Raw genomic sequence first — 17,194 nt, forward strand, 5'->3', positions numbered from 1 at the left:
CAATACTGCGGGATCACCGCTGAGCACAACCATCACAACAAAAATATCTGTCAGTCCATCAAACATTCCATGCCCTTTTCAAGTTCCAACGGCGTCTTTGATTCTTCACTCAACTCCGGTAATTTGCAATTTCCGTTGGGCTTATAAGAAGCGTAAGATTCAACGTTTCCGGTGCGCCAAGAAACTGATGGGCATAATCGTTCATGTGCCGCACAAGTGCCACGAGGTTCCCTTTCCGCACCACCCAGTTCTGACGGCTCGACGGCGCCTGTTCGGTCATCTCGTCGGCATCCGGAAAGGTCTGTGGGGATATGCGAGCAAGAATACGGTACAGAATCGCCCCATCGCGGAGGTCCTCGTACTTCTCAGGCAGCGGTTTTGTTTCAACGCCGGTGTCTACCCCCTCGCGCGCAAGCAACTGGCGCACAAGAAGAAGCACCGCTGCTTTCTTTGCGGCATCTGCCATTTTGTCAGAACCGTCGCGTTTGTTCGCTCGCCCCACCCCCGGCCCTTAACACACAAAGAAAGAAAATAAAACCCCCTACCCCCACAACAGATGCAGAAAGCCGAAAGCAAAAAAAGAGGTGCTGTGTGACAAACCAACAAAATAACAGAAAAGAAAAAAAAAAGAAGAAAAAAAAAAGTAAGAGATATTTCTGCACATACGGAGAGATGCCTCCATTTCGGCAAGTAAGAAGGAATGCGCCGCGGAGGTCCACCGCGTTGATGAACCGCTTGACCGTGACGTTCAGTAAACGGAGAAGACACACACAAAAAAAAAAACAGAAACAACTAACACAAGAACAACAGTCAATAATATGCCACCGCCCTCAAGGAATGGTTTATACTCGAACAACAATGTGATCCCGAGACAAACATCTATGCTTTGAAATAGGAACTCTTCCATTTTATCTTTTCATCTGCCGTTCCCTATCGATCAATATCTATGGAAGCTAGCACCCCCTCCCCACGACCCTCTCGATGCAATATCGATTATCAACTCACCTCGGCCCCTATGGCGCCTGGACTCAAATAGCACCCTTTCCCAAAAACTTGATGTTTCCAATGGCCTCTGACATCTTCTCCGAGTACTTTGCAAAATCCGGGGCGCACACGGTAAGGTCCGAGCAAGTCGTCAAAAGTTTGTTTATGTTCACGGTCGGTGAGTGGTTGAAAACACCGCGGACATATGACTTCCCCCGTTGGTTGTCGTACATGAGGGACCAGAAGGCTGTCACAGCCAACTCCTGACGGCGAAATATATCCAGGTCTCCTAAGGAATCATCTATGCTGCTCACACACTCTGAATTTCTCGACTGCCACGACATTCTCTCCTCCAGAAACGTTTGCAGAGAGGCCCGCTTCTCCCCCACCTCATTCTGTGAGGAGAGGACAATCTTCATGCAATCTTTTGGTTTGGGGCTGCTATTTTCGTGCGTCCCAGTTTGCGGCGATGGAGTTGCCATCAAGGCTGCCTTAAATGTAAGAAGAATGCGACTGTCTTGACATATTTGCGTCTTTAAAGTGGAATTAAAGCAGAGGTTGCGGAGCGTCAACAAAGACAAAGTCCCTGTGTGATTTGTGCTTCCTGCAGTCTCTATCAGAATTGTCATGAGTTCCGCCCGCCGTACAATGGCAAGCTGCGCCTCCAACTGAAAAGAAATCGCCGCTAAAAGTCGAAATAGACCCAACGGTGTCGGCACACGCTGGCGTTCGTGCTTCAGAAAGAGAGACTCTATGTGCTCAACACCCTTCAATTTCATCACAGCATGCGTAAAAGGCACCCCGCCTTTCCCACACGCCGTGGCGCAGATATCAAATCCAGACATTACGACAGCTGCTCTTAATGCCTCCCGCTCGCCCAAGGGAACATGCTTCATGGCGTCGTTGTTCTCCTTCTGCAGCTGCAGGTGTTCACCCGATTGCAAGACGCCAAGTGTGACACCCAAAATACGGCCAAAACATGAACGAGAAAGCGGGTCGCCGGTGGAACAGACTTCATGCAGGAGGCAGCGTCGCCCCTCATTACTGCGCGCAAGTGCCGCAGACGCCTGAAAGGCCGCACGTTGAGTCGTCTCGTAGCCCAACAAAATGCGAAATGAAGAGCAAAACGATTGCCTGACGTCCCGCGACAGGGCACGACACTCAGAAAAGGCCAGGGCGCTACTCACGAAGGAAAGTGTCATTGCGAGAGAATTCATCTCGTCTCCCCCTACCACGCCTCCATTCTTCTTCAATGCCTGCACTTGTCCGTCAAGCTCCGTCACCTTTGCGGCGACCCAGCCAAGCTCGTGCGCCTTATCATTCGCCAGCGCAAAAAGCGACAAAAGGCGGCACTGCATTCCACTGACAGAAGAAGCAGGATGAACAAGAAGTGATGCCACAAAGAGATCGCCACTAGACGCCGCGAGCACCTCATAGAGAGCATCGCATCGCACAATAACAATGCCGGAGACGAAGGAACAGACATGTGCGCGAATCCGCTGTGACAGGCGGTTGTTTCTTATAACTTTACAAAGATGCGTAAAAAACGTGGACGGCAGGCTGAGTGGATTCTTCTCCGCACGACTGGCGGGAGTAAACCAAAGAGAAAAGAACTCCATCACCCACTGCAGCATGGCCTCGTAAGAATCCTCCAACGTTCTGTGCTGCTCCACCTTCACGCCGAAGCGGGATGATAACATGTCAAAAATGTCATCCGGCGACGGAAGAGCAAAGACACTTATGATAAAATCGCATATAACGTCGTCTGAAATTTGTTCCCTCACAACTGTATTGGAGGCAAAGAGAAACAGCAGTCCCTGAGCCAGCGAACAAACAAAAGAGAACTGTACCGAAATGCCCTCAATACCGCTCAAGAATCGTGAGAGTGCATCCTTTGTGGTTGTCGCCGCTGGTATTGGCGCTTCACTTACATGCTCCAGTTTCTCGTTTGTTTGCGTCGCCACAAGAAGAAGTTGCAACCAACACTCCAGTGATCGCTTACCATAGGGCAAAAGAACATTGCTAAAAGTATTCTGGTGAAACTCAGCCAAGCGGCCTTGTTGCTCAAAGAGAGATGTCATCAAGGACAGCATGGCGGCAGTAGCGTATGTAATGCCATTGGAAGAGGCCAACTCCAGCAGTTTAACTGGGAGCGCCGTCTGGATAAAATCAAAATTCTGCTCCACCTTGGCGTCGCTGGAGGCGATGCGAATGACATGCGCCAACCACTCTGCTGCAGCTGCCGCCTCCCATTGTGGTGCGGTCTTCGTGTACTCCAACACGCTGTTGACGGCGGCGCTCAAGACCGATGGCATCTCATGAAGGATGGTCATAAGTTCTGCAGACGAAGTACATAGACGCGAAAGGCAGCGGTAGACGGAGGCGCGAAGAGGCGGATGAATACTATGACGCGTTGCCCGCGAGACTGCTGGGAGCATTGGGATGACATCCCTCAGGCACACCGCATCCATCCGAGAAAACTCCATGAGCCAAAAACAGGCATCCAACGCCACCAGACTGCACTCACCCAAGGAAGTATGGCGTGACGCACGCTGGCAACTGGGTAAGTGATGAATGGCGGATCCAGACACACTTTCAATGGCAGATGTGAGTGTCGGGTTGTGAATGCCAATCGTCATCAAAAGCGGGATTGTCGACCGCAACATTTGAAGGGTCTCTGGCGCAAGCAATTTATTTAGCACCATGTAATGATTCCAAATGACAGACGAAAGAAGTTTGCAGGCGAGGGCGGCAAGAGTGGTGTGTTCCGTTCGCGTAGATGCCATGGCGCAGGCAAGATACACCTCGTCCGACAGTGCCCCGTCAACTGTGGTCGGCGTGTCAATCAACGCAGATTTAGTCCTCTCCACATTTCGAATGAGGGACTCAATCAGAGCAAACAGACCCGCGTCACGAATCCACTGTCCCATCTCCTGCGGCCCACACGCACGCTCGGCAATAAGAAGAAAGGAGAGAACAACAAGTGAGATCGATGGCCGTTCCACAAGGCCGCCGGGTCTCTCGCACCGCATCGGGGAAGATGCACTCATGTTAACTCTAGACGTGGAGACGGCGCTTGCGGCGTGTGTGGATGTGTCAATGGTGGAGAGATCCGATGCATCCCGCTGTGGCAGTAACATATCCCGAGCGTTCAAATCTTGAAGAACAATTTTTATGAGCGAGGATCCAGCGACAGACGCGATGCTGTCACGCGTCTCACTACGAAGGTGAAAGCCAGAAATCATGTGCGATAACCACAGCAGCACGGAGGTAAACACCACCTGATCCTGCTGGTTGGATGGCATGGTCTCAAGAAAACGTTTAAATGCCCGGCTGAAATTAAGGCTTGTAAACCGACGCTGTAGTTCATCTCCAGCCGCCACGGTTATGCACCACAAACGGTTCATCATAAACAAAAACTCCTCATGAGAACCAGCTTTTGACAGGCGATCAAAGCAGTCTGTGTACTCCTCTTCAGGAATGGAAACATCTGCAACTTCCTCGAGGATCGCATCCTCCCCATCCACGGCTGTGTTTATGGATATTTTGGTCTCATCCGCGGCAAGGCACGTTGCGTCATGACTTCTGAGACTGCTTTCCATGAAATTGTCGGCAGAAATATATTCAGTTCTATTCAGCCCAACGTCGTGCCTTGCAGAGGACGCTTCTCCAGCGCTGCTGCCTTGTTTACTCCGTTTTTTCAAACGTCGAAGGCGATGCACTGCCATGTTCAACAAACTGTGACTGCAGTAACGCATCGGGCCGTCCGTAGCAAAGCATAGCGCCTGCAGAGTTTCCAACGTCTCCTGTAGAATTTCCTCGTGCTGGGCCACCGCCGCCTGCAGCTGCTGCAGATGGCATGTGAACGCAACTGATTGGCTTTCATTGAGCGGCAAACCCCGTACCTCCCGCCCGAGCGGTAACGACAAAAGCAATTTCACCATCGTCCCGATGATCCCAAAAAAACGTGGGTGCTGCCGTTGCAACAATTTGACAAGTGTCATCAAAATCGCCCCGGCACGTGCCAACACCAGCAGGCAGTAATATGGATTTTTATCCGCGTGTAGTGCAAGCATCATATCAATAAAGAGGGAAAGTGTCTCGAGTTGTGTAAAAAGAAGCTTCTCAGCCATAAAAAGCGGTGGCCTCCCGCTTCGGCGCTCACTAGACAGCATCTCACCTGCAATTATATCCACAAGATGCGTTAGCAGCTCGCCCTCCTCCAAAAAGGCGGCGACGGACACGCGTGACACGAGTATACGTTTGATCACCTCGCATCCCTCCATCACCACCATCACGTTGTGGTGCGCGAGCTTCGCCGTGAGCTCCGCAAAAAACGCCAGCCACTTGGACTTCGTGAAGGATTTCAGCGGGACGGGCATTTTTGGGTGGATGTACACAACACCTCCTAACTGACGCAAAACAGCAAAAAAAAAAAAGGGCAGTAGAAATAAAATAAAAAATAAAAAATAAGCACGACGTCAACACACGCGTAGGAATTCGGCCACAGTCATCAAACGAGTTGAGTCTCGTCTAGTAACCCTTCGTTTTTTGTTTTTTTTTTCTTTCGTCTTTTGCGCCTCTTCCACCCTCTTTCAAAAAAAAAAAAAAAATGTCAGCAGCGTTTTCTCGCCCCCTGCACAACCTTCACCATCTCCACCGCGTCTGCGGAGTTGTCGTAGTACGCGTACATGTTCCTTCGAATGTCAAACCCCAGGGTCTCGTACACGCGTGGCACAGCAGCCACCAGCCGCTCCATCTCCTCCAGCAACTGCTCACGCGACGCCGAGTCATCGCTTTCGGGCAACACCCTGCGGAGGTACGCAGTGGTTTGCTGCGATGGCGTCATTGTGTGCAACCGCCACCGGACAATCTTTCTGCTCGGGTCGCCGCCCTCCACAAGCCGCAAGGCACGTCGCAGCAGCTGCTGTGCAATGTGGCGTCTGCGATGCGTTGGCAGCACAAGGACAAGCTGAATGTAACCTTCCACCTGGACGCCGGGCGCAAGAGGCACCCACACGACCCCCACCACGCCGACCATTGCCGACGAAACATCCTCCGCACCTTCCGTCGTGTCCGTCGCTGGGGTGCGGCAGGAGGCCACAAAAAATATATTCACCTGCTCCAGCCGACTGCGGGTGCACTCCGGGTACGGCAAAAAACACCACTTTTCCAGCGCCTCCACGACAGCGCTGTGTCTTCCGCCGTCCTGCTCCTTTTTCACCTCGCAGAAAACGAGGTCGGCCGTCATTGTGCAAAAAAATGCTCCACACGACTCGCTGGCGCCTTGACCATAAGATGCCCGCCGCCCGCTCCCCTCACTATGCTTCCCAAAAAAAAAAAAAAAAAAAAAAAAAAAAAAAAGAGAAAAGGAGAAAGTGAGATAGATAGAAGAAAAAAAAAAAGTAGCCCTCTTCGTTTACTTTCGCTCTCAAACACACACATAGTCGTCCTACCATCCGTCATTGCAAGTGATAAAATACCTATGCCCCTTCATAAAAATAAATAATAATAATAATAAATTCCGTTTAGAAAAATATATCACTTAAAACGCACAAATGGAGCAGGAAGCTTGTGTCTACATTTTCCAAAAAAAAAAAATTATATATAGGTAGCATAACATCAAAAACGTTTCTTAACACGAAATATAACTATCCCCTCCCTCCCTCCCTCCCTCTCTCTCTCTTTCTCTGTCTTTCTTTCTTTCTCTCTGTCTCTTTCCTTGTCGTTTTTACATAATTACTAAAAATGCGTGCGAGGCACAAGAGTTAACAGTTAAATAATAATAATAATAAAGAAAAAAACGTGTCTTTCCCCTCATTTTCTCCCCTGCATGGCTACCCCTGGACGTATTTTTATATTGATATTTATGTATTTATTGATTGATTGATATATATATGCCTGCTTCTTTATATTTGTGCATGATGGTAAGAACCAAATCATCGTTGGCAGGAAAAAAATGTTTATCCAATACGGACGCCAATCACATCGGCCTCACTTCAGCCACATTGGCAGGGTTCAGAAGTGACTGGACCGACTTCGTCACGCGTAACTCGCGGTTCATCAGGGAACTCGTGCCGTCACCACCTTCGTTGCGCGTCGCCAAGATGACGTCCTGCAGGACACCCATCGCTATTCCCACCGCAACCTCCATTGGGTGCTGGTGGGAAAAAGCCAAAAGGGATGCCGCAAAAAGATCGCCAGTTCCGGTGTAGCGTCCCTCATGGTAGGGCACAACGCCAGTAAACCGCTGCGGTGTTTTACCACCCGTCGCCATGGTAGAGAAGAGAAAGTGTAAATTTTGAGGGTCCTCCTTCGTGCGGAAGGATTTGATAATAACATTTTGGGTGCCCTGCGCATGGAACCAGTCGGTTGCCTGCAAGGCAGTCGTCATATCCGTTACATTGACGCCACTCAACAGGCTTGCCTCGTAGTAGTTCGGAGTTGCAACATCTGCGCACTGAATAAGCTCCCTGTACGCCTCCAAGACTTCCTGTTTGCAGTACATGATGCCATCATCGCCCATAACCGGGTCGCAGAAGAACGTAAGCTTCTTTCCTTCCTTCTCACGCAGTGTGCGGATTTCTTTAACCGTGTCACGGATCCTCCTCACAATATCGGCATTGTTGATGTACCCTGTAATGATGTAGCGATAGCCGGGTAAGAAGTTATTCGCACGCATGCCTTCCATTAGGGTTTCGTACTCCTGAAGGTCCATGCGATGGCCGCGGATGATGGGATAGCCACTGTGGTTCGAGAGGCTCACCGTGTTGACGCCATCCACGTCAAACCCATGCAGCTGCAGTGGGAACGATGCTGCCTTGTTTCCCACATAGCCGTGGGTCACATACGATTGGATCGACAGAATCGTCTTCTCTTCGCTCATGGAATTTATTTATCTTTTATTGTTTGCTTAAAACTGAAATGTTCGGCATCAAAGCAGCAAAAAAGAAAAAAAAAAGGTCTTTTTTCCCCAGAGAACCAAAATCAAATGCCGATATCATGTTGGTGCATGAAGAAACACGCGAAGCCCATGTACCCCCCAAACAAACAAACAAAAAAAAAAAACAGAGGCGCTATAATTACTGGCAGTGATGTGCGAAGAAGACTCGTCTCAATTGAATCCCTTCTTTCTTCGCCTTGTTGTTGGTTGTTATTTCCTGCGTACGCGTTGCCGGGCCCGTGACGGCATTCCAAAAAACCTCCACTCATGGAACGCACAAAAATCGCCGCCGCGCAGGCAAAAGAAATAACAAAAAAAAAAGACGAAATAAAAAATAAAATAAATGATAAATAAACTAGCAGTGCAAGTCGTCCAATGCGGCATGAATGGGGATGTACGTGTGGCTGCACACCATGCGCTGTGTATCCGCATTCGCACTTGTCCAGAACTGCAACCTCCCCAAATAAATACCGCGCCGGGAAGAAGTTTCGGGCTCAGGGCCTTTCTCCAACCCACCGCCACCGCCGTGACTTCTGGAGCTGCCGCCCATCCTCCCCCACTTCCTCATTTTATACCTGCCAACGGCAGAAGGCGCGAGCCGCCACTCAACCACTTCGACAAGCACCGAGACAACACTGTGGCTGGTCGAGGGCAGACTGTACGCGTATGAAAAAATATCCAGCAAACTTGCATCAGACAACAATGACGAGGAGGATGAAAGTGAAGGAAGAGGAGGCCACGGCAATTTAAATATGCCCATGTTGCCGCGGTAGCCAGAGGCTGTGACGCCAATAAGACGCAGTGCCGTTGCGATGCCGTCGTGCCCTCCCGTCATCACGGCGGGGTGGTACAACTCCAGTGTAAAGCCGCACACTGTCGCTGGAACACCAAAGTCAAACTCGATCAAGACTTTTTCAGAGTTGTGCACTGTAACATTGCGCAACGGGATAAGGCGTGTCATGGGAAGCATGCGGGGAAGACAGGCAATACCCAACACACCACTCGTACCGTGTACCATGTTCGTCGAAAGGCTGCCATAGCGCGAGAGATCAGGACTGCAATTGTAGTACGATGAGTTCACATGTGGTACCTCGGGAGTGAATTGACCCCAAAGGGAAAAATGATCCACGTACAAAAGTAAAAGGTCACTGACAGACCCAATAAAAAAGAGAGCAGCCAGATGCGTCGTTGTACCGTTTGTAGATGCGGCATCAATACCACTATTTCTGGAAATCGTATTCGTAACGGGGGTTGACGTTGAAAATATCACCTTCCCCTCTTCCTCTCGAGACGGATTAATCTCCTCGCGTTGCAGCACCACCTCCCTCAAAGTGCCAACACCAGACACACCATCAACATCATCATGAGAGACGCCAGGGCTGCCAATATCTGCTCCAGAAAATGGCTCAAGGGAATGCAAAGAGTTCCCCAAGTATAGTTGAACTTCAATATTTCCACAGATGTTCCCCGATAACATGTATCGCAGTATCCCATGCGAAACCGCAGCTCCATGAGGAAGCAAAAGAATCACGTGACGGCTAACGCGCGTAATGGAATCCGTCCATTCATCTTCCGTGACACAACGCCATCTCAATAAGTTTTTGTTGAATCCCATGACCCCGAGTACCTCTTCAAAGAGCGTTTTATTTTCGTCGTCCATACCAGGCGCATTCACAACACGTGTCAGTGGGTGCATTGTCAGTTGATAGGGTCGTTTGTCACAAGTCCTCAAGACGCTTGCATGCGCGTAGCTGCTGTGTAAGGGAAGGGGGTACAGGGCCAGGACCGACTCCAGTTGGGGTTTTGTGCAGCGTGCGTAGAAATCAATCGTCTCTTCCTTTTCAACGTCGCTCTCCACCTCACCGAAAGCCTCACTCCAGAGAAACCCCCTCAACGTCTCCTCAAGCCGCATAACTTTCTTCAAACACGCCAGGCACACAGAAGCGGTGCAGTCGTGAATACCAAGCTCAGGCAAACGCACACGATTTTCCGACAGACATTTTTCGCATACATGACGTTGGCACCGATCGCACTCCTTGACGCCCGAGAACCACGAGAACACACGAAAACAAAGAGCGCATCGCTTTCGCTCTTCGTTTTTCATCCGACATTTTTTCTTTTCTCTAGCGCTACTGGAACTACCGACACAAAACTCCCCGTTCTTTTCCCCCCGCTTCTTCTGTCGGTACCTAATGAACTCCGTATCCTTTGCCTCCTCTGGGAGCTGTGAGCGATGGAATGTGGAGCGCGGGAGCACCTGGTATGCCGGGTTCATGACCCAACGTGGGACACCCGTGCGGTACAAACTAACATCACGATAAAAGCGGCGCACGTGGCTCTGAAGCCGCTTCGACTCCATCGCCACAGTCAATTCAAAATTCAATTGAAAAAGATCTGCCGGGATAACGCTGTTAACCTTCAGCAGGTACATCTCCTGTCGTCCGTGTGTCGCCATCAACGTGCCAACCAGCCGCGCTGTGCTTGCGTGTTTTCCCGCTGCAGTCCCCTGTTTCTCCTCATCCCCCACCTCCTGGTCCTCTTCCACGTGGCTGTTTCTTTTATCGGGCTCATCACCGTCTTGAGCCGCAGCCGTCACGACAGAACGAGGCGACTTCGGGTCTGTGAGCTCAACAGTCAAATCGTCTCCTGCCTCCCAGGCAAAAAGCGACCGTGCCGCAAAAAGCATGCGGCTCAATTTTGTCTGGCAACCGACAACGGCGTGAAGTTCTTCGCATGGAATACAATCAACAGGCTCGCCAAACACCAATATGGGGGGCAACGCCATCGGATCGCAGCCCGAACCGCGAATTGAGAGACGCATATAACGTGCAACAACAGGCGTGTTTTGATTGAAACTGCGACCAGACGTACCAACGCCTGCAACCACCTCCTCTACAAATGATAAGGGGGCCTCTTCAGTGGAAGGGCGGTGCAGCTCAAAAAAAATTAAATGCGGAGATATTTGTCGACCGAAAGATGATCGGCTGCTAACACATAGCGGGAGCGGAACATCTTCCAAGACACTCCTCTCGTGCGTCTGGCCCACGTAACAAAATGTTGAGAGAGAAATAGAAAGTGCCGCGGCATAAGGCGCCATCTGAATGGCATTCGCCACCAGCAATGCCACATGCGTGACGTACGAAAGAGAAGGCAAGGAAATGGTAAACTCCACCCCTTCAAAGCATAATGGCATACAAAGGGGTTGTGAAAATGGGTGCATAAGGCCCTGCAGCATGCTTAGCGTCGGTGTAGGGCCCTTGCCCGACCACGAGAGAAGGGGGAACTCCTCATCGCATTCGACGGGTGGGTTCAAATGACGCATGGGCGTCAATGGAAACAGCCCCTCCCGCGAGTTATTCCAAGAGGGTTCCTCCTCATCTAATGTTTCTGCAGAGGACCCCTGCATCTTCGAAGGTGGAACCAACATTTGGACGTTGATGATAGATGAAAGCCGCGATGGGTGTGAGAGAAGAACTATCCGATGTTGCACAAGTTCCCTCGGGAAAAAACCGCCTTCCGAAAGAAAAAACGTCATTAAAAACCTGTGTACCGTCCTGTTTATAATGACACCGCTCTTGTGATCATCATGCTCCTCTTTGTCAAAAGACCCAGAACCATTCTCCCTGGCCTGAAAAGTCATGTGCTCAATGCGCTGTGCTGTTGCCCACACCACGGGGCTAAACGCCATTGGAGCTCCTTCGCAAATTTCCACAAGACAACGCCATACCCATTCCATCGCCTCCTGCTTTAAAAAAGCTTTGCGAATGCACGAAGTGGCAGCCGCTGAGTTGGCCACCAAAAGAATGATATCCCGCACCCAAGCCCTGGACTCCAGCAGTAATTGAGCCACATCCCTCTCCTCATCAAGTTCGCTTAACAGCCAGCTCACAACCCAACCAACAGACACAATAATAGATGCGATGATGCTTACCTGTGTATCATCGCTCACACAGACACGTGGAACCCAACTGTCTGCCATTTGAAATCGGTCCACGTGCAGGGATTCCCTTCCCCAAAAGGTCTGCAAGAATCCACCACCGTCATTCACTGATGCCGCGTCAGAATTTATACCCACAAGGGAAGAACGAAAAGAACAAGAATAAAACACGGGAAATAGCGCTCCAACAGTAACAACAGGACGAAGACCATGTGCCTTAACATGTTCAGCAAGTAATTGAAGAATTGACTGTAGGCTCTTGTTCGCAGAGACTGGGTCCACCGCACTAACGTCTAAATCGTTTCGGCGTCCCGATGCGGCATTCGCCAGATTTGTTGCAAGGCTATTTCGCCCTTTAGGCGATGAAGGAGGGAGGCCTCGCCTCTTCATTGGCGATTTCCTGGTTTTTATAGGGGACATGAAGCGTTGGTAGCTGCTTGCGACTTGCCCCATCTCGTGTGCTATTTTGTCCTCCTGCAAAATCACAGTACCCGCATGCGCCAAACTAACTTTTGTCCCTGATCCATACCGCTCCAAATAGGCAGCAAAAATGCCTGCCACATGATCTTCACAAGGCGGAAGTGGATCCACAAATCTCTCCGCGCATTCCTTAACCCGCTCATTCTGCTCAACAATGTTCTTGTGACCAGCAAAATCCGTGCCCCGCCGCCATGTCAGTGAAGAAATTGCCCCAAGTTTCTCCTCATCTGTTTGGTTTTGCAACGGTTCATGTAAAATGAGCAGTTGAAACTCCGTCTCCAGTGCGGAGACATAAGGGTCCAACTGCACCTTTGCAGATGATGGCTTGTAATCATAGAAACATCCGGAAACTGCCAGGCGACTCAGTCGAACAACAAGAAGAGCAACAGAAGAAATCCTGAATGAATGTGGCAAGGTGATGGCGGTACATGAACCAAGAGCCAATCGACAGCACCAGTCCCCCAAGCCAAACGCGTTACAGAAGCGAATAAGCTCCTCGTTCCAAAGACAATCACATTGGCCCAACGCACCGCGGCCCGCCTGCTTGGGAAGCGGTGGAAAAAGCTCATTGATGAGCGGAGGAGCCAAAACAGGGTTGCCATCCAAATCCATGTTGGTATTCAGTGAATTCGTGCGGTCTCTACCCGCTCTAAAGGGAACCAACAAACGCCTCACCGCTTCCTTCAAGACGCAGCAATGTGTTACATCCACACCCGGTGAAAAGTACAGGTACGGCGTTATCGAATCGTCATCCAAGACGCTAGAAAACAATTTGTAGGGTGTTGAACTGCGATCGCCAAGCGTCCACGAATGTACACCGCTACTTGTGAGAGGCTGTTGAAGAGCTGATACCGCAATTCGCAGTGGGATGTGGACCCATCTTGCCTTGTCAACAGAAAAAATAGGCGGAATGCAGCGGTTCATGGGCGAAAAGGAAAACGGGTCGGCCTCCTCACCTACGGCATGAGCATGAAATGTGGTACCGTTACCCCCCATAATTAGCGTACTCGATTCAATAAAAAGCAGATTTATGGTTTCCTCTGTGAGACAACCACCGGCAAACGCAACAAACTCACACACAACGCGCACCTCAAATGGGAAGGATGTGCGCGAGCATAAAGTAGGGATTGCGCGCATGGCGTCAGACATAGAAGCAAAAAGATCCTTCTGTGGAACACCTGCGTGTATAAGTTGCCCAGAAACGGTATCCACAGTAATGACAACAACGACTCCCGCACTGTTGCCTTCCCTGGCTGCTCCCGTGTCATTCTCAAGATCCGTTGCTACACCGCTCTTTCGTGCATTGCAGCTCACTTCCTCCTCCAATATGGTGTCGTGTGCGAGATCCGGCCCTCTGCCTGGTGTTGATCTCACATGCTCTTGACACACGCGAGCATCACACATTGCCGGAAGCTCCATGACTATAAAATAGCACGCATCGGAATAACTGTGGTGAAAAGAGGAAGAGGTAGTGTTGGTGGTCGTGGTGGTGGTGGTGTTGGGACACACTAACACCAGTTGTCCCGACATGTATATTAGGCTGTAGCACAACACTTATATTCTAAAGAAAAAGCGACTGCGGGGTATTACGTTTTTTCAATAAATGGGTTGGGGATGAAGAGAGAAAAAAAGTAAATTCGGAAAAAGAAGCAGAGACACTGACCGGAGAGTGACAGACAACACATCATTCATACAAAACACAATGTACCGCCCAACCAACAACACGACAAAAAAGAAAACTCTCCGAGATAAGCCTACATCCACAAAATCAAGTAAAGAAAAAAAACCAAGGACAGTGCGTACATGGTATATGCGTTCCGGCCGGCTCTGTGTCCCCGATCACGGACACGACATCCATCCCAACGCATTTGTAATTAAATTCTTGTTTGTTTGTTTGTTTTCTATTTGCTTCCTTCTCTTTTTTTTTATTTTTTCTTTCGTAGTTTACATCGTCGAAACCTCACTCTTCCCTCTCCTCGTCCCCACCGTCCCTCCCCAGTCACGCATGACCTTCCATTGATTCCGGAGAATATCAAAAAAGATGTAGTCGTCCGCAATTACCGCGCTGACGCCGTTGTAGTAGTCGATAAACTCGGCGTATGGGATCAACCCGTATTGTTTGTTCTCATCCCAAACGGTGAGGAAGCCCTTAAGCAGTTTGTCCGCGGAAAAGAGTCTCTCCACCGCCACCACAGGGTGCTGCTGCGCATTGTAGCGGGCCTGAATGTCTAAGATGTTGAGGTAGCCGTCTCCATCAAAGTCAAGCTTGCGGAATATTTCCCAGACGGCATCCTTCCGTTTTTGGCTCATCGGCCCACGAACGTAGTCCATGAATAAATCATAGTCAATGCAGCCTTCTTCATTCTGCGGAAAGGCTTCATGAATGCTCCTTGCATTATTGCTAATCGTGGAATTCGTCTTCTGCGTGTCCTCAAATGACAATGTGGTGGAAAAGGCACGAGAGTCACGAACAAGCTTTCCAATGTTCTCCAACGACATCCACCGCTTTCCATCCTCGCTGACGTGGCGAAAGTGACGTCCCATTGCCTTGATACCAATCTCAGGAATGCCATTGCCGGCATACACAACATACGCATCTCTAATCTCACGCAGGAGATCTATCACCTCGCCAGGGACACGGTGTGTTTGATTCAACTTCGTCGTGATGTCATTGCCAATGTCTGCAAGAGTCGTGCCCGTGCGCGTGCGCAGACGACTATCGTCGCAGTGCACTACTTTATATCGCTTCGACTCGCCGTCACGCTGATTTTGCGAGGCTCCCAAAGTGAATATAGAACCCTCCTGGAAGTCATCCGTGAGAAAGTGTTCACCATTGTCCTTCAGATACACGTCAAAGGGATAGGCAGGAAAGTGTCGCTGCACCTTGTAGCCTAGAGGGCCTGGCATATCCCTCACCTCCTCCAGGTAGAACCCACGCCAGCGCGGAAAGTAGCATCCAAAGAAGTACCGCTGCACGTCACGCTCGTGTTGTGAGAGCTGCACACAGTGAAAAAAAAGAAAGTCACCGCGTTCGAGACGATTCACCTCACTGTAAAGCGTCGTATCCATTCGGACAGAGATCTGCAAGAGCGACACACAACGTGAAAAAGTGTCACAAAAATATTCAAGCAACACACCGTCCGCCCAGTCCCTTTTGTTTGACTTCGCTCCTTCCTTCCCTGCTGTTTTTTTCCTTTTCTTCTTTTCTTCTTTTGCTTCCCGCCTTGTTGGGCTTCCCTTTTCCCCCCCACCCACCTTTGAGCGTTTGGTTGCGTGCATGTCAGACAGTAATGTATGCAAACAAATGTGGAAATAGGGAGAGAAATGGACAGAAAAGAAGGGAAAAATAAAAATAAAATAAAAAATGTCAACTCCAAGCCGTTTTCCACCCCCCGCAAAAAGGCGTGAGGCGTAATCCACCCCTTCTCTCCAGTGAAGGAGGCCCGTCAAAGGCAAAAAAATCACTTTACCGTCGCACCGCATGGCAGACGCATGCGCCACTATTGATGGTAACAAAAGAAAAAAATGAAAATAGACAAACACATAACGTCATTTCTCCCAAATCCGAGATCCCGCACTCCCTCGCTCTCAACGCCGCTCTTCATTCACGTCACCGTCTACTCGCACCCGCTCACCTCCTGTTTGCAGAATTTCCCCATTCACAAAATGAGGTGACGCATTTGGCTAAATGCACACGCACTGGGGTTTGTGTGGCTCAATCAAATCATTTTTCACTTTTTCTTCTGCATCCCTCATTCTTCTCTCGCAGCAATTGCGCGTGCCGTGGGGGAGGGAGAGGGGGGCAAAAATAAAAGAAAGGCGGTGTGTCTGCATACAAATGGGGGCGGTAATAAGTAAAAACTGTAAGGGTCGTAGCGAAAAGACGTTCTCTTCTTTTAAATGTTTCCAATATGATTTTTTTTTTCATGTTTGTTCAATGGGAAACCCCCTCCCCGTTTTTTTTTTCTCCCACGCTGACCGGCGGCACCGGCCCACGGGTGAAAAACAAGCACCACTGGGCAAAAGCAATTGAAACGCTGAAAAAAAAAAAAAAAAAGGGAAAACAATGAAGAGCAAAAACAAGGAAGAAAAAAAAAAAAGAGAATCACCCAAGGCAGCGGCAATTAACCAACAGCACCGTTTTTCTCTGATGCTGCCCGATGGAACCCTCTCATTTACCGTATTCTTCGTCCCTGTCCTTTTTTCCCATCCTCGTCATCCATCAGTGGCGCAGACACACGCCCATACACATCCCCAGACACCATTCCTCTTTGCTTCTCTGAGGCTCATTTGCGGTACCACGCATTCGGTCGCGAGGTTCGTTTCGCTTGTGGCAGTCCCAGTGCTCGAGAGGGGTTCCTCGTGGGCAACGCCGGAAAATCCTCTGGGTTCGGGTAATACCCCGCAGCTCCTATGGGAAGCAATGATAGGCGAGGCTGCTGCCGTTCCTGCGCTGCACCCCAAGCAGTAGGACGAGTACTGGTGGCATCGGCAGACAAAGAACGCCCATTGCCGCTGTTTTGACTGGCATGTTTATTATTTTTTCCCCATAAAGTCTCTTGGGACCCCTGCTGTTGCTGCGGTTGTTCTTTTTCTTGTGTCTCTGACTGTTTCCCGTGTGCCTGGTTAATAAGAGCGGCACTGCCTCTTTCCAGCCACACATTGCGTCCGCCGCTGTTATTCCCCTTTTGCCTTTTCGACCCCTGTTGAATGCGTTCCAAGTATTCGGTCTGTTTCTTCCACTTCTCACTATCCTTTTTCTTTTTCTCCTCCTCCTCCTGCATCCGCTGGGCATGCTGCACCTCGGGTGAGTTTCGCATCTTCTCAATCTGCACAAGAGCATCGCGGTC

The 17,194-nt window shown here is 50.0% G+C and overlaps 6 protein-coding genes and 1 pseudogene across 6 annotated transcripts, besides 16 other annotated features; all 7 read right to left on the reverse strand.

Moving 5' to 3' along the window:
* Tc00.1047053507925.10 lies at positions 1 to 466 on the reverse strand (annotated as a pseudogene; the record flags this gene model as incomplete).
* Positions 1 to 5,726: a sequence feature (heterozygous, Esmeraldo-like haplotype).
* Positions 605 to 643: a sequence feature (A-rich).
* Tc00.1047053507925.20 (hypothetical protein, conserved) lies at positions 1,029 to 5,366 on the reverse strand (the record flags this gene model as incomplete). The annotated part of the gene is made up of 1 exon (XM_803717.1): positions 1,029 to 5,366. The coding sequence occupies one exon, from the start codon at positions 5,364 to 5,366 to the stop codon at positions 1,029 to 1,031; it is 4,338 nt and encodes a 1,445-aa protein (XP_808810.1).
* Positions 5,433 to 5,457: a sequence feature (AT_rich).
* On the reverse strand, positions 5,600 to 6,235 carry Tc00.1047053507925.30 (hypothetical protein, conserved; the record flags this gene model as incomplete). Its single annotated transcript, XM_803718.1, has 1 exon — positions 5,600 to 6,235. One exon carries the CDS (start codon positions 6,233 to 6,235, stop codon positions 5,600 to 5,602), a length of 636 nt encoding a protein of 211 aa, XP_808811.1.
* Positions 5,727 to 6,519: a sequence feature (areas merged during assembly that could not be assigned to a particular haplotype. This can correspond to areas where the two haplotypes were merged or to regions with more than two copies in the genome that were merged during assembly.).
* Positions 6,317 to 6,389: a sequence feature (A-rich).
* Positions 6,480 to 6,508: a sequence feature (AT_rich).
* Positions 6,520 to 17,194: a sequence feature (heterozygous, Esmeraldo-like haplotype).
* Positions 6,574 to 6,594: a sequence feature (AT_rich).
* Positions 6,643 to 6,705: a sequence feature (CT-rich).
* Positions 6,760 to 6,788: a sequence feature (AT_rich).
* Tc00.1047053507925.40 (pyridoxal kinase, putative) lies at positions 6,968 to 7,870 on the reverse strand (the record flags this gene model as incomplete). The annotated part of the gene is made up of 1 exon (XM_803719.1): positions 6,968 to 7,870. The coding sequence occupies one exon, from the start codon at positions 7,868 to 7,870 to the stop codon at positions 6,968 to 6,970; it is 903 nt and encodes a 300-aa protein (XP_808812.1).
* Positions 8,227 to 8,282: a sequence feature (A-rich).
* Positions 8,283 to 13,874, reverse strand: Tc00.1047053507925.50 (hypothetical protein, conserved; the record flags this gene model as incomplete). Its single annotated transcript, XM_803720.1, has 1 exon — positions 8,283 to 13,874. The coding sequence occupies one exon, from the start codon at positions 13,872 to 13,874 to the stop codon at positions 8,283 to 8,285; it is 5,592 nt and encodes a 1,863-aa protein (XP_808813.1).
* Positions 13,812 to 13,846: a microsatellite.
* Positions 14,224 to 14,282: a sequence feature (T-rich).
* Tc00.1047053507925.60 (calcium-binding protein, putative) lies at positions 14,289 to 15,827 on the reverse strand (the record flags this gene model as incomplete). The annotated part of the gene is made up of 1 exon (XM_803721.1): positions 14,289 to 15,827. One exon carries the CDS (start codon positions 15,825 to 15,827, stop codon positions 14,289 to 14,291), a length of 1,539 nt encoding a protein of 512 aa, XP_808814.1.
* Positions 15,507 to 15,570: a sequence feature (CT-rich).
* Positions 15,687 to 15,710: a sequence feature (AT_rich).
* Positions 16,385 to 16,449: a sequence feature (A-rich).
* On the reverse strand, positions 16,631 to 17,194 carry Tc00.1047053507925.69 (hypothetical protein, conserved; the record flags this gene model as incomplete). The annotated part of the gene is made up of 1 exon (XM_803722.1): positions 16,631 to 17,194. A coding segment is annotated over one exon (564 nt), but the record flags the coding sequence as incomplete, so codon positions are not given.

The sequence above is a fragment of the Trypanosoma cruzi genome, genomic scaffold (genome assembly GCF_000209065.1).
Source record: "Trypanosoma cruzi strain CL Brener 1047053516553 genomic scaffold, whole genome shotgun sequence".
NCBI classification, from domain to species: domain Eukaryota; phylum Euglenozoa; class Kinetoplastea; order Trypanosomatida; family Trypanosomatidae; genus Trypanosoma; species Trypanosoma cruzi.